This window comes from Heteronotia binoei, chromosome 3 (genome assembly GCF_032191835.1).
Source record: "Heteronotia binoei isolate CCM8104 ecotype False Entrance Well chromosome 3, APGP_CSIRO_Hbin_v1, whole genome shotgun sequence".
NCBI classification, from domain to species: Eukaryota; Metazoa; Chordata; class Lepidosauria; order Squamata; family Gekkonidae; genus Heteronotia; species Heteronotia binoei.
Genome location: NC_083225.1, coordinates 191,494,465 through 191,510,298, shown reverse-complemented (window position 1 = coordinate 191,510,298; position 15,834 = coordinate 191,494,465). Strand labels below are relative to the sequence as shown.

At 53.2% G+C, this 15,834-nt stretch overlaps 1 protein-coding gene and 2 non-coding genes across 3 annotated transcripts in view; 1 reads left to right on the top strand and 2 right to left on the bottom strand.

The window, feature by feature from the left end:
• MAP6 (microtubule associated protein 6) overlaps window positions 1-8,574 on the bottom strand; it is a 39,696-nt gene extending 31,122 nt beyond the window's left edge. Inside the window, exon 1 of the mRNA XM_060235033.1 lies at window positions 6,638-8,574. Within this exon, the coding sequence (XP_060091016.1) occupies window positions 6,638-7,428 (791 nt within the window). The 5' untranslated portion in view covers window positions 7,429-8,574. The remainder of the gene's footprint in view (window positions 1-6,637) is intronic.
• On the bottom strand, window positions 6,529-6,603 carry TRNAN-GUU (transfer RNA asparagine (anticodon GUU)). The gene has a single exon. It is a non-coding gene; the product is annotated as a tRNA-Asn (tRNA).
• Window positions 8,575-14,897: 6,323 nt separating the features above from the next.
• On the top strand, window positions 14,898-14,969 carry TRNAA-GGC (transfer RNA alanine (anticodon GGC)). Its single transcript has one exon. It is a non-coding gene; the product is annotated as a tRNA-Ala (tRNA).
• Window positions 14,970-15,834: the final 865 nt, after the last annotated feature.

The window sequence follows — 15,834 nt, the reverse complement described above, 5'->3', positions numbered from 1 at the left end:
GCCGCTTCTGGAGTAGCGAGCCCTGCACCTCTCAGCCGAGCCCTGTGCGGATTGGCTGCGCCTCAGGCTTCTGGGGAGATACAGCTACCTCAGGTACCAAGGAGCGCCACGCCCGCCCGCTCCGCCTCTGGGGTGGAAGCGGAGGGGGGGTGGAGGCGGGCCGGGGGTGTGGCGAGCCACAAGTCCGGGTCCTAGAAGGGCCTGGATTCGCGGCTCGCCATGCTCCTGGCCTGCCTCGCCCTCCCCTGCGCTGCTGCCGTCTCTTGGCTGCTCCTCCAAGATGGGCTCAGCCTCGGCCCATCTCGGAGGAGCACCTGCAGTGGGCGGGGAGGGGGCGGCAGCGGTGCGGCGCAGGGCCTCCGGGCGACTTGCCATGCTCCCCGGCGCCGTTTCCCTCCTCTCCCCCCGCTTCCCTTTTTTTGGGGAGCGGGGGAAGAGGGTGGAAATTCTGGGGTCCCCCGCCAGGGCGGGAGGGTTGGGAAGCCTATCAGCGGCCCATACAGTCCAAAACTCTATGTCACACAGTGGCCAAAACCTAGAAGCCATCAGGAGGACCACCAGAGGGGGCCAGAACTCCAAAAGCCCTCCCACTGTTGCCCCCCCCCCCAAGCACCAAGAACACAGAGCATTACTTGCCTGAGACAGAGTTCCAACAATATTCCCTGTGGCTAACAGCCACTGATGGTCCTCTGCTCCAGATGTTGATCCAATCCCCTCTTGAAGCTGTCTATGCTTGCAGCCACCACCACCTCCTGTGGCAGTGAATCCATTTGTTAATCACCCTTTGGGTGAAGAAGGATTTCCTTTCATCAGTTCTAACCCGACTGCTCAGCAATTTCATGGAGTGCCCACAAGTTCTCATACTGTGAGAAAGGGGGAAGGTCTTTCTTTCTCTACCTTCTCTAGGGCTTTTTTAAAAGCAGGAACGCAGTTCCGGCTGGCTTGGAGTCAGGCCAAATATGCAAATGAGTCCCTGCTGGGCTTTCTCTACCCAAAAAGCCGTGTGAGACAATGGTGATGTCAGAGGGTGTGGCCTAATATGCAAATAAGTGCCTGCTGGGCCCTTTCCACTCAAAAAATGGTCCTGTCAAGGGGTGTGGCCTAATATGTAAATGAGTTCCGGCTGGGCTTTTTCTTCCAAGAAAGCCCTGCCACTGGCCTGATCCAACATGGCTTCTCTTATGTATTTAGAGACTTATCCTTTGTATTAATACCAACTGCCGAGGACTGGAGGGTTTTGGAGAGAGGAAGACGCTACATGATCCTGCTTGTAACTGATGTAGCAGGCAGCATTGCGATGTTACTTGATGGCTTTATTGTTTTAATACGGTTTGCCAACGTTGCCTCTTTATTATTACGCCGTGAGCCACCTTGAGTCTTTTTGGAATGGGAGGGATATAAATGTAATGCAATAAATAAATAAAGAAGAAGAAGAAGAAGATGATGATATTGGATTTATATCCCGCCCTCCACTCCGAAGAGTCTCAGAGCAGCTCACAATCTCCTTTACCTTCCTCCCCCACAACAGTCACTCTGTGAGGTAGATGAAGATATTGGATTTATATCCTGCCCTCCACTCCGAAGAGTCTCAGAGCGGCTCACAATCTCCTTTCCCTTCCTCCCCCACAACAGACACCCTGTGAGGTAGATGAAGATATTGGATTTATATCCCACCCTCCACTCGGAAGAGTCTCAGAGCGGCTCACAATCTCCTTTACCTTCCTCCCCCACAACAGTCACTCTGTGAGGTAGATGAAGATATTGGATTTATATCCCGCATTTCACTCCGAAGAGTCTCAGAGCGGCTCACAATCTCCTTTCCCTTCCCCCCCCACAACAGACACCCTGTGAGGTAGATGAAGATATTGGATTTATATCCCGCCCTCCACTCCGAAGAGTCTCAGAGCGGCTCACAATCTCCTTTCCCTTCCCCCCCCCACAACAGACACCCTGTGAGGTAGATGAAGATATTGGATTTATATCCCACCCTCCACTCGGAAGAGTCTCAGAGCGGCTCACAATCTCCTTTACCTTCCTCCCCCACAAGAGACACCCTGTGAGGTAGATGAAGATATTGGATTTATATCCCGCATTTCACTCCGAAGAGTCTCAGAGCGGCTCACAATCTCCTTTCCCTTCCCCCCCCACAACAGACACCCTGTGAGGTAGATGAAGATATTGGATTTATATCCCGCCCTCCACTCCGAAGAGTCTCAGAGCGGCTCACAATCTCCTTTCCCTTCCTCCCCCACAACAGTCACTCTGTGAGGTGGGTGGGGCTGGAGAGGGCTCTCACAGCAGCTGCCCTTTCAAGGACAGAGTCTCAGAAAGGCCTACAATCTCCTTTCCCTTCCTCCCCCACAACAAACACCCTGTGAGGTGGGTGGGGCTGGAGAGGGCTCTCACAGCAGCTGCCCTTTCAAGGACAACCTCTGCCAGAGCTATGGCTGACCCAAGGCCATGCCAGCAGGTGCAAGTGGAGGAGTGGGGAATCAAACCTGGTTCTCCCAGATAAGAGTCCACACAATTAACCACTACACCAAACGTTTACGTTCTTAACTGGAAATGCTGGGGATTGAACCTGGGACCTTCTGGCTCCAATGCAGGTACTTCACCACACAGCCAAGGCCAACACTCTCACGTTTCACCACCAGGGCTTTCTTTGAGCAGGAACACACAGGAATGTAGTTCCGGCTGGCTTGGCACCAGAGGGTGTGGCCTAATATGCAAATGAGTTCCCGCTGGGCTTTTTCCTACAAAAACAGGCCCTGCTCACCACTACACCACGTGTGTCAAGAGTAGGATTTCCAGATCTACAGGGCGTTAAGATTAGGTTAGTCAGCTCTGACCAGCAGAACGTCTTCCTCGGCTGAGATGTGAGAACTTCTCAATGAAAAGCTTCCTGTACATCTGTTGCCCCGTTAAAGTAATCCAGATACTTAACAGTATGAGGTCTAACTGATCCTGTCTAGGTTTTGTGGATTGAATTTAGGCAGATCATGAAAGGGAGGGTAGGAAGGGCTGCATCACTACTTCGTTCTTGTGGCCCTTTCTTACACGCCCAGGGAAATGCTGGTCACCACTTTGAGTCAGAATGCAATTTTCACCAGGATTCTGAAGCTTTCTTTGCCACTGTTGGGGGGGGGGGGGACAACAGTGTGAGGGCTTCTAGTGTCCTGGCCCCCACTCCTGATGGATCTGCTGAGGGCACCTGGGATTTTTGGCCACTGTGTGACACAGCGGGTTGGACTGGATGGGCCATTGGCCTGATCCAACATGGCTTCTTTTGTGTTCTCATATCTGGGACAAGTGATGTTCTGCATTCTTGGTGCTTGGAAGGGGCTCAGTGTGAGTGCTTCTAGTGTTCTGCCCTCACTGATGGACCTCCTGAAGACACCTGGGTTTTTTGGCCACTGTGTGACACAGAGTGTTGGACTGGATGGGCCATTGGCCTGATCCAACATGGCTTCTCTTGTGTTCTCATATTTGGGACAAGTGATGTTCTGCATTCTTGGTGCTTGGAAGGAGCTCAGTGTGAGGGCTTCTAGTGTTCTGCCCTCACTGATGGACCTCCTGAAGACACCTGGGTTTTTTGGCCACTGTGTGACAGAGTGTTGGACTGGATGGGCCATTGGGCTGATCCAACATGTCTTCTCTTATGTTCTTCTGGGCTTGGAGCATGAGTCACTGGGGGTGTGAGGCGGAAGGTATTTGTGAATTTCCTGCAATGCACAGGGGGTTGGACTAGATGACCCTGGAGGACCCTTCTAACTCTATGATTTTCTCTACAAACATCTGCATAGGATGGAAATTATCGTTATGAAGGAGGGGGAGAAAGCATACATTTTTCCTTTTCCCAGAAACAACGTAAGAGCCCTGCTGGATCAGACCAAGAAAGCAACCCTCCAGGGTTCAGACACACAAATACACATGAAGCGGCCTTCTACCGAATCAGATCATTGGTTCTTCAAGATCACTATTGTCTATTTAGACTGGCAGCAGCTCTCCAGAGTCTCAGGTTAGGGGCCTTTCCCATCATCTGCCCCCCAGGCCCTCTAACTGGAGATGCCGGGGATTGAACCTGGAACCTTCTGTGTTCCAAGCAGAGGCTCTCGCACTCAGCCTCAGACGCTCTCCAGGTTCTCAGGCTCTTTCTCATCACCTACCGCAGATTTTTTTTGTAGCAGGAACTCCTTTGCATATTAGACCACACCCCTCTGATGTAGCCAATCCTCTTGGAGCTTCCAGGAGGCCCTGGACTAAGAGCCCTGTAAGCTCCTGGAGGATTGGCTGCAGAAGGAGTGCATGGCCTAACATCCAAAGGAGTCCCCGCTACAAAAAAACCTCCTGAAACTGGAGATGCTAGGAATCGAACCTGGGACCTTCTGCATGCCAAGCAGATGTTCTTCCGCTGAGCCACAGCCCCTCTCCAATGCCAAAACTTCTCAGCGGTTTTGGTATTCAGACATATGCTCCCTTTGAACATGGCAGCTTCCATCGAGACATTGTGGTTAACAGCCATTAAAAGTATCTACCATCCCTGAATGCATCTACCTCCCCTTTGAAGCCACCCAAGAGGACAGGAATCACTGTATCCTGAGGCAGGGAGTTCCGAAAGTTAATTTTACGTCATATGATGCTTCCTTATACCAAGTAAGGGCCTTGGTCCACCTAGTTCAAATACCTCTTCTGACACGCAGCATCTATCCAGAATCTCGATTAGAGAAAGCCTTTCCTAGCAACTGCTGAGAATGATGATGATATTGAATTTATATCCTGCTCACCACTCTGAATCTCAGAGAGAGCGGCTCAGAATCTCCTTCATCTTCCTCCCCCACAACAGACACCCTGTGAGGTAGGTGGGGCTGCGAGAGCTCTTCCAGAAGCTGCCCTTTCACAGACAGCTCTGCGAGAGCTCTGGCTGACCCAAGGCCATTCCAGCAGGTGCAAGTGGAGGAGTGGGGAATCAAACCCGGTTCTCCCAGATAACAGTCTGCAAACGTAACCACAATGGCTGACCCAAGGCCATTCCAGCAGGTGCAAGTGGAGGAGTGGGGAATCAAACCCAGTTCTCCTGGATAAGAGTCCATGCGCTTAACCGCGACACCAAACTGGCTCTGAATCAAAAATGCAGAGAATCCCGGCTGGAATGTGGGACTTTCAGTATGTCAAATACCACTGAACAGGCTTTTTTTGTAGCAAGAACTCCTTTGCATATTAGACCACACACTCCTGAAGTAGCCAATCCTCCAAGAGCTTCCAGAGCTCTTCGTACAGGGCCTACTGTAAGCTGCAGGAGGATTGGCTGCAGGGGTTGGCCTAATATGCAAAGGAGTTCCTGCTACAAAAAAACCCTGCCACTGAATATGGCGCTGCTGACAAAGACTTTCACTCTTTCACTTTTTTCCCCACCCCAAACTTGCTTTGGAGGAGCGGTGCTTTGACCAGGTGCCATATGAACATATGAAGCTGCCTTCTACTGAATCAGACCCTCCTGGGTCCATCAAAGTCAGTACTGTCTACTCAGACGGGCAGAGGCTCTTCAGGGTCTCAAACTGAGGTTTTTCACACCTATTTTCCACACCCTTTTTAGTTGGAGATGCCGGGGATTGAACCTGGGACCTTCTGCTTACCACCGAGCCACAGCCCCTTCCCTTGTGTCTCTCCAGGGTCTCACACTGAGGTTTTTCACGCCTACTTACCTGGACCCTTTTTAGTTAGAGATGCCAGGGATTGAACCTGGGACCTTCTGCTTACCAAGCAGATGCTCTACCACTGAGCCACAGTCCCATTCATGGCTCTTCAGGGTCTCAAGCTGAGGTTCTTCACTCCTCCTTGCCTGGACCCTTTTTAGTTGGAGATGCTGGGGATTGAACCTGGGACCTTCTGCTTACCAAGCAGATGCTCTACCACTGAGCCACAGTCCCATTCATGGCTCTCCAGGGTCTCAAGCTGAGGTTCTTCACGCCTACTTGCCTGGACCCTTTTTAGTTGGAGATGCTGGGGATTGAACCTGGGACCTTCTGCTTACCAAGCAGATGCTCTACCACTAAGCCACAGCTCCTCCCTGTGTCTCTCCAGGGTCTCAGGCGGAGGTTTTTCACAGCTACTTGCCTGGACACTTTTTAGTTGGAGATGCCAGGGATTGAACCTGGTACCTTCTGCTTACCAAGCAGATGCTCTACCACTGATCCACAGCCCCATTCATGGCTCTTCAGGGTCTCAAGCTGAGGTTCTTCATGGCTACTTGCCTGGACCCTTTTTAGTTGGAGATGTCGGGGATTGAACCTGGGACCTTCTGCTTGCCAAGCAGATGCTCTTACCACTGAGCCACAGCCCCATTCATGGCTCTCCAGCGTCTCCAGCTGAGGTTTTGCCTGGATGGTTTTTAGTTGGAGATGCTGGGGATTGAACCTGGGACCTTCTGCTCACCAAGCAGATGCTCTACCACTGAGCCACAGCCCCATTCATAGATCTAGCGGGTCTCAAGCTGAGGTTCTTCACGCCTATTTGCCTGGACTTTTTAGTTGGAGATGCCGGGGATTGAACCTGGGATCTTCTGCTTAACAAGCAGATGCTCTACCACTGAGCCACCATCCCTCCCATCAAGTCTAGGGAGCTGGTTTGGGTTTCTCACCTGTAGGAAGAGGTGCTCACCCGCGCCGTCACTTCCTCCTTGATCTGCCGGTTGAGTGCGTCCACCGCGGCCCGTCCTTTGCTGCCCTCTGCTGGCGCGGAGGTCCCCGGCTGCTGTGGTGGAGCCCCATCTTCCATGACGTGGACGCGCTTTTTGGTCTTCTTGACTTGCCCTTCTTCAAGCTTGCTGGCCTTGGCCACCTCCTCGTCCTTCCCTCCCCGCTTCTCCTTCTCCAGGCTCCCGAGAGCCTTCCTCCTCCTCTCTTGGCTGCCGGATCTTTCCTTGGACCCCTTGTCGAGGTCGACCGGGGGGATAGGCAGGGGTTTGGGGATCCAAGGGTGGTCCCCTCTCTTGGGGATGGGCCAGGCCCGGAAATCCTTCTGGTACTGGCTCTCCTTCTCGAAGGGAGTGTCTGAGGGCTGATATTCACATCTGGGCTTACAGCTGGTCTCTGGCCTCTGGAATTTCCAGGGTTTGTAGTCCTGGCGCATGACCGAATCACCACAGGCCTGGTCTTTGGGCCCGGTTTTGTGTGGGCCCGGTCCTTGGTCCCCAGCGACAGAGGTCACCCTGGCGACCCCATCCTGGTCACCGCTGAGGGCAGCCGGCTGGGTTTCGATGGCCGCTGGGAGGCGCGGCGGCTGCTGCTGTTGGAGGACCACTGGAGCCCCCGGGAAGTCGGTGGCTTCGGAATACTTGGTGAAGACCAAAGGCACAGCGATGTCCGCCTTGTCCAGCTGGTTCCAGAAGCGGGCGATGCAGCACGCCCGGCTGATGCAGGGCCAGGCCATCTCGTCGGCCCGGCCCCCGCCCTCCCCCGCCACTCCTGAGCGACCCCTCCCTCGGCAGAGACAACCAGCCGCTTCCAAAGCTCCCGGGAGGGCTGACTTTACATGGCAGATGCTGTCTCCCCAGCCATAGCGGGAGGCCCGAAAACAACAATTCTCAGCTTCCCAATCCAATCCTTTTGCTCCTCCCTGAAGCGGACGAAAGCCGAGGATGCAAAAAAAACCCTGGCGATTGCAGAATAATAATAATATTAATAAGAAATCATATCAACAGAGTTCTTGAGAAAGAGGTGATAACCCCAGGAGGCTTAAAGAGTTCGGGGATGCCCGTCCAACGAGGCAGAGAAGAAGGCTCAAAGAGTTCGGGGATGCCCGTCCAACGAGGCAGAGGAGGCTTAAAAGGGTTCAGGGATGCCCGCCCAATAATGCAGAGAAGAAGGCTCAAAGAGTTCAGGGATGCCCGCCCAACGAGGCAGAGGAGGCTCAAAGAGTTCAGGGATGCCCGCCCAACGAGGCAGAGAAGAAGGCTCAAAGAGTTCAGGGATGCCCGTCCAACGAGGCAGAGAAGAAGGCTCAAAGAGTTCGGGGATGCCCGTCCAACGAGGCAGAGAAGAAGGCTCAAAGAGTACAGGGATGCCCCACCAACGAGGCAGAGATGGTGGGAGGCCCCCCGGGAGAGGTGCCGAGCTGGAACAACAGTTCCCAATAGGTCACCGGGAAGGCAAGGGAGGGGGGGGGAGCAGCCCCACCTCTCTCTCGGTTTCTTGCCCGTTGCAATAGGAGCCTCGCAGGAATTGGGGAGTGGTGGGGGAGCCCCACACAATGCACTGCCGGCCGGCAGCAGGGGGCTTCCTGGGACCCTCAAGAGGAGGAGGAGGGCGGCCCGGGCAGCTTCAGCAGGGCCCAGGAGGGGAGGGGGAGGGAAGGGGGCCGATGGGGCGGGGGAACAAGCACCTATCTGGCTGGGGCTGCTTGCAGAGCCGCCGGGGAGCAAGAAGACGAGCGGCAGCAGGAGGAGGGAGAGGCGCAGGAGTCCCGCGTCGCATCAGCAGCAGGAGCCGGGAGGCCGGGCGAGCATCGCTGGTGCAGCCGCCGCCGCCGCTGCAGAGAAAACAGGACCCCACCCAGCCCGGCTGCCGGCGGAGGGAGGGGGAGGCGATGCGGTCGGATCACCTGCCTCCGTCACCACGCAGACGCGCCCGGGGGGGGGGGGAGGAGGAGGAGGAGGAGCTTAACCCTTGGCAGGCTGGCTCGGGGGACCTCGAGAGCCAGTTTGGAGGAGCGGTTACGCGCGCGGACTCGCGTCTGGGTTCGATTCCCCGCTCCTCCGCTTGCCCCTGCTGGAATGGCCTTGGGTCAGCCAGAGCTCTCTTATCTGGGAGAACCGGGTTTGATTCCCCACTCCTCCACTTGCAGCTGCTGGAATGGCCTTGGGTCAGCCAGAGCTCTCTTCTCTGGGAGAACCGGGTTTGATTCCCCCACTCCTCCACTTGCAGCTGCTGGAATGGCCTTGGGTCAGCCAGAGCTCTCTTCTCTGGGAGAACCGGGTTTGATTCCCCACTCCTCCACTTGCACCTGCTGGAATGGCCTTGGATCAGCCAGAGCTCTCTTCTCTGGGAGAACCGGGTTTGATTCCCCCACTCCTCCACTTGCACCTGCTGGAATGGCCTTGGGTCAGCCAGAGCTCTAATCTGGGAGAACCAGGTTTGATTCCCCACTCCTCCACTTGCAGCTGCTGGAATGGCCTTGGGTCAGCCAGAGCTCTCTTATCTGGGAGAACCGGGTTTGATTCCCCCCTCCTGCACTTGCAGCTGCTGGAATGGCCTTGGGTCAGCCAGAGCTCTCTTATCTGGGAGAACCGGGCTTGATTCCCCACTCCTCCACTTGCACCTGCTGGAATGGCCTTGGGTCAGCCAGAGCTCTCTTATCTGGGAGAACCGGGTTTGATTCCCCACTCCTCCACTTGCAGCTGCTGGAATGGCCTTGGGTCAGCCAGAGCTCTCTTATCTGGGAGAACCGGGTTTGATTCCCCACTCCTCCACTTGCACCTGCTGGAATGGCCTTGGGTCAGCCAGAGCTCTCTTATCTGGGAGAACCGGGTTTGATTCCCCACTCCTCCACTTGCAGCTGCTGGAATGGCCTTGGGTCAGCCAGAGCTCTCTTATCTGGGAGAACCGGGTTTGATTCCCCATTCCTCCACTTGCAGCTGCTGGAATGGCCTTGGGTCAGCCAGAGCTCTCTTATCTGGGAGAACTGGGTTTGATTCCCCACTCCTGTACTTGCAGCTGCTGGAATGGCCTTGGGTCAGCCAGAGCTCTCTTATCTGGGAGAACCGGGTTTGATTCCCCACTCCTCCACTTGCAGCTGCTGGAATGGCCTTGGGTCAGCCAGAGCTCTCTTATCTGGAAGAACCGGGTTTGATTCCCCACTCCTCCACTTGCAGCTGCTGGAATGGCCTTGGGTCAGCCAGAGCTCTCTTATCTGGGAGAACCGGGTTTGATTCCCCACTCCTCCACTTGCAGCTGCTGGAATGGCCATGGGTCAGCCAGAGCTCTCTTATCTGGGAGAACCGGGCTTGATTCCCCACTCCTGCACTTGCAGCTGCTGGAATGGCCTTGGGTCAGCCAGAGCTCTCTTATCTGGGAGAACCGGGCTTGATTCCCCACTCCTGCACTTGCAGCTGCTGGAATGGCCTTGGGTCAGCCAGAGCTCTCTTATCTGGGAGAACCGGGCTTGATTCCCCACTCCTGCACTTGCAGCTGCTGGAATGGCCTTGGTTCAGCCAGAGCTCTCTTATCTGGGAGAACCGGGCTTGATTCCCCACTCCTCCACTTGCACCTGCTGGAATGGCCTTGGGTCAGCCAGAGCTCTCTTATCTGGGAGAACCGGGTTTGATTCCCCACTCCTCCACTTGCACCTGCTGGGATGGCCTTGGGTCAGCCAGAGCTCCCGCAGAGTTGTCCTTGAAAGAGAGTTGTCCTGGGAGAGCTCTTTCAGCCCCACTCACCTCACAGGGTGTCTGTTGAGGGCGGTGGGGGGGGGGGGAGGCTCTGAGATCTTAGGGCAGGATATAAATCCAATATCTCCTTCTTCAGCTTCATAGCAGAACTCCTTAGCATAAGCTGCCCCCCCCCACACACATCAGCCAAAAGCAACCTGACGCAAAGAAGGAGAGCCCCGGGTGAGTGAGACCTGCTTGGGCTGGCTAGAGATCCAGCCTGCCCTGGGCTCTGCTGAGGCCAGCAAGCCACCTACCACCCAAAATCACATAAGTGGAGAAAGGGTGGTGTGGGCTTCTCCAGGGGTTATTGAGAGCTGCTGGGGGTGTGGCAAAACAGAGTGTTGGACCGGATGGGCCATTGGCCTGATCCAACATGGCTTCTCTTATGTGATACAGAGTGTTGGACTGGAGGGGCCACTGGCCTGATCCAACATGGCTTCTCTTATGTGATACAGAGTGTTGGACTGGAGGGGCCACTGGCCTGATCCAACATGGCTTCTCTTATGTGATACAGAGTGTTGGACTGGAGGGGCCACTGGCCTGATCCAACATGGCTTCTCTTATGTGACACGGAGTGTTGGACTGGATGGGCCATTGGCCTGATCCAACATGGCTTCTCTTATGTTCTTATGTGACACAGAGCGTTGGACTGGATGGGCCATTGGCCTGATCCAACAGGGCTTCTCTTATGTTCTTATGTGACACAGAGCGTTGGACTGGATGGGCCATTGGCCTGATCCAACATGGCTTCTCTTATGTTCTTATGTGACACAGAGCGTTGGACTGGATGGGCCATTGGCCTGACCCAACATGGCTTCTCTTATGTTCTTATGTGACACAGAGTGTTGGACTGGATGGGCCATTGGCCTGATCCAACATGGCTTCTCTTATGTTCTTACGTGACACAGAGCGTTGGACTGGATGGGCCATTGGCCTGATCCAACATGGCTTCTCTTATGTTCTTACGTGACACAGAGCGTTGGACTGGATGGGCCATTGGCCTGATCCAACATGGCTTCTCTTATGTTCTTACGTGACACAGAGCGTTGGGCTGGATGGGCCATTGGCCTGATCCAACATGGCTTCTCTTATGTTCTTACGTGACACAGAGTGTTGGACTGGATGAGCCACTGGCCTGATCCAACATGGCTTCTCTTATGTTCTTATGTGACAGAGTGTTGGACTGGATGAGCCACTGGCCTGATCCAACATGGCTTCTCTGATGTTCTTATGTGACACAGAGTGTTGGACTGGATGAGCCACTGGCCTGATCCAACATGGCTTCTCTTATGTTCTTATGTGACACAGAGTGTTGGACTGGATGGGCCACTGGCCTGATCCAACATGGCTTCTCTTATGTTCTTATGTGACACAGAGTGTTGGACTGGATGGGCCACTGGCCTGATCCAACAGGGCTTCTCTTATGTTCTTAAACGGGCATTCACGGCTTGCATTGTGCATAAATGTGAGCAAGGCATGAGAACAGGCCAGTGTTGTGTGTCTGAAAAGGTGGCGGTTCATAGCAATGTATTTATTTGCACAGGCTGCGTTCCTCAGGTGGATTACTCAGAGCGAGGCAATACAATTGACGGATGGGACATTCAGAAAACAATGTAATAGGATTAGGGTTGTGAAACCAACCTGAAGTCTAAAAACAGAACGGAAGCGCAGCGTCAAGCGTTAACGTGACCCGATTAAACGATGCAAAGTTCCGTAGCAGGATCCATCTTTCAGCAAGCGAAACACAACAGAGACCACAGTCCCTAATAATTTTTCCAAGTGACAATCAATACAGAGCTCCCCTGTTGCCTGCAAAGAAATCCCAATTGAAGAATTCAGTTTTGTGTAGTGAGCCCGAAGGCAGGAAAGCGGAAGGTTTCCTGACCTCCTCAGACAGGCTGTTCCACAAGGTGGGGGCCACCACCGAGGAGGCACGTTTATGGGCCGTGGTGGATTTTGCCCATCTGCAGGTTAGCGCCTGCAGAAGCCCATGCCTTGATAAGTGAAGCTATATTGGCAGAGCAAAGAGAGAGAGGCAGCCCCATAGATCTATGGGGGTCTATGTCCCTGATGGGCTTTGTATGGGAAAGCGAATACCTTAAATTGAGCCGAGTAACAGATTAGCAATGGTTCTCTCTGTGCATGCAAGAAATTAGACCAATGTGATTCAATGTGATGTTGGGAAGAGGTGGGATGGGCACGAGATTTTGAGTTCGCACCGCTTCCTGGTGCTTCAACAGCTGCACATGGAACTCACTGCCACAAGATACAGACAGCCAGTTTGGTGTAGTGGTCAAGTGCTATGAAATAATAATAAGTAGTAGTAGAATTTTAATTAGTATTATTTTTAGTGTTGTTTAACTTTTACATTTTGGTTAATATTGTAAGACACTGGATGCAATATATATGCCCCTGATTAAGACATAAAGCTGTAGAATAAGAAGCCTCAAGAATATCTTTAAGCCTTTGTCAGTTCATTGTGAGTAATCAACCAATTCTGAATATTATCCTTAAACAGCATGTTAAAACTAATTTTCACAAATTCATATTTTTCTTTTTTTATATGACTGAAATTTCCTTGTGGTCCAGCATTGTTCTGCTGCTATCGGGGCTTCTGAAGGTGCTAACCTGCAGATGGGCAAAATCCACGACGGCCCATAAACGTGCCTTCTCAGTGGTGGCCCCCATCAAGTTGAGTGGGTTCCCATTGTGGTTTTATGACTGCACGTAGGATAGAGGCTTATGATGGGCCCTTAAATGGTTTTAGCTTTCTACAATTAAATACATGTATGTTGGTTTATGATATATTTTGCACTTTGTTTTTAACGTTTGGCCCTTTAATTGCATATTAACCTTTCAGGTTTCTTACTCCAGTTTTTGGGTTAAGTTTCTTTCTCTTCTTTTGTTTTTCCAAGTGGTATGAAAGACATGAAAGACACTGCCAGCCAGAGCAGACAATACCAACTTTGATGGGCCATTGCACCCAGACAAATTCAGCAGCACTCTCCCTTGGGAGGTGAACCACCTCAGGTGGTGGGCCAGAAGAACATAAGAGAAGCCATGTTGGATCAGGCCTGTGGCCCATCCAGTCCAACACTCTGTGTCACACAGGGGCCAAAAACCCAGATGCCATCAGGAGGTCCATCAGTAGGGCCAAGAGAACATAAGAGAAGCCATGTTGGATCAGCCCTGTGGCCCATCCAGTCCAACACTCTGTGTCACACAGGGGCCAAAACCCAGATGCCATCAGGAGGTCCACCAGTAGGGCCAAGAGAACATAAGAGAAGCCATGTTGGATCAGGCCTGTGGCCCATCCAGTCCAACACTCTGTGTCACACAGGGGCCAAAACCCAGGTGCCATCCGGAGATCCACCAGCAGGGCCAGGAGAACATAAGAGAAGCCATGTTGGATCAGGCCTGTGGCCCATCCAGTCCAACACTCTGTGTCACACAGGGGCCAAAACCCAGGTGCCATCAGAAGGTCCATCATCAGGGCCAGGACACTAGAAGCTCTCCCACTGCTGCCCCCACCCAAGCACCAAGCTCTCCTTCCTTGGAGGTTTTTAAGCAGAGGCTAGATGGCCATTGGACAGCAATGCTGATCCTGTGAACTTGACCCGATCGTGAGGAGGAGGGCAGGAAGGGTTGCACCAGTGCTGAGTTCTCCTAGCCCTTTCTTTCACGTCCAAGGAAATGCTGATTGCAGCGATTTTTCTCCAGGCCAGTTTGGCAAAAGATCCTGGAGGTTTACGCTAACTTCTGGGCATGGAGCAGGGCTCACTGGTGTGTGTGTGTGTGTGGGAGGGGTGGTATTTTTGAATTTCTTGCATTGTGCAGGGGGTTGGACTAGATCAGGGTGGCCCCCCGCCCCCGGAAGCACCAAGAATTTCCTCCTGGCTGCCGCAAGAGAAAGTGCTCAAGTTTTCTCTTGGGGAGGGACAGTGGCTCAGTGGTAGAGCATCTGCTTGGCAAGCAGAGGGTCCGAGGTTCAATCCCTGGCATATCCAACTAAAAAGGGTCCAGGCAAGTAGGCGTGAAGAACCTCAGCTGGAGACCCTGGAGAGCCATGAATGGAGCTGTGGCTCAGAGCATCTGCTTGGTAAGCAGAAGTTCCCAGGTTCAATCCCCAGCATCTCCAACTAAAAAGGGTCCAGGCACGTAGGCGTAAAGAACCTCAGCTGGAGACCCTGGAGAGCCATGAATGGGGCTGTGGCTCAGTGGCAGAGCATCTGATTGGGAAGCAGAAGGTCCCAGGTTCAATCCCCGGCATCTCCAACTAAAAAGGGTCCAGGCAAGTAGGCGTGAAGAACCTCAGCTGGAGACCCTGGAGAGCCATGAATGGAGCTGTGGCTCAGAGCATCTGCTTGGTAAGCAGAAGTTCCCAGGTTCAATCCCCAGCATCTCCAACTAAAAACGGTCCAGGCACGTAGGCGTAAAGAACCTCAGCTGGAGACCCTGGAGAGCCATGAATGGGGCTGTGGCTCAGTGGTAGAGCATCTGCTTGGCAAGCAGAAGGTCCCAGGTTCAATCCCCGGCATCTCCAACTAAAAAGGATCCAGGCAAGTAGGCATGAAGAACCTCAGCTGGAGACCCTGGAGAGCCATGAATGGGGCTGTGGCTCAGTGGCAGAGCATCTGCTTGGTAAGCAGAAGGTCCCAGGTTCAATCCCCGGCATCTCCAACTAAAAAGGGTCCAGGCAAATAGGTGTGAAGAACCTCAGCTGGAGAGCCATGAATGGGGCTGTGGCTCAGTGGCAGAGCATCTGCTTGGTAAGCAGAAGGTCCCAGGTTCAATCCCCGGCATCTCCAACTAAAAAGGGTCCAGGCAAATAGGTGTGAATAACCTCAGCTTGAGACCCTGGAAAGCTGCTGCCAGTCTGAGTAGACAATACTGACTTTGATGGACCAAGGGTCTGATTCAGTAGAAGGTGGCTTCATATGTTCATATAAGCAGGGCTTTTTTGTAGCAGGAACTCCTTTGCATACTAGGCCACGCACCCCCGATGTAGCCAATCCTCCAGGAGCTTACGGTTAGACCCTGCAAGAAGAGCCCTGTAAGCTCCAGGAGGAATGGCTACGTAAGAAGGGTGTGGCCTAATATGCAAGAGTTCCTACTGCAAAAATAGCCCTGCTTCCTTTGACACGTTCTGTTAGCCTTCTTTTGACTAAACTCTCTTCTCTCTCTGCGAAAGATGTTGGACAGCACCCTGTGTTGCTTGCATCCACATCTCTTTCCCAGGCAAACGTTGTTTTTTTTTTCAGAACTGAAAATTGTTGGACAGATCCCCGGGCAACCGGATGAAAGCAGCCGTGCCTTGCAAAGAATAAAGGAGCCCAGAAAGATGAATTAATCCCTCCCTCCCTCTTAATCCACCGTAGCAGAGCCATTTAGGAACCTGAAAGGCGGAT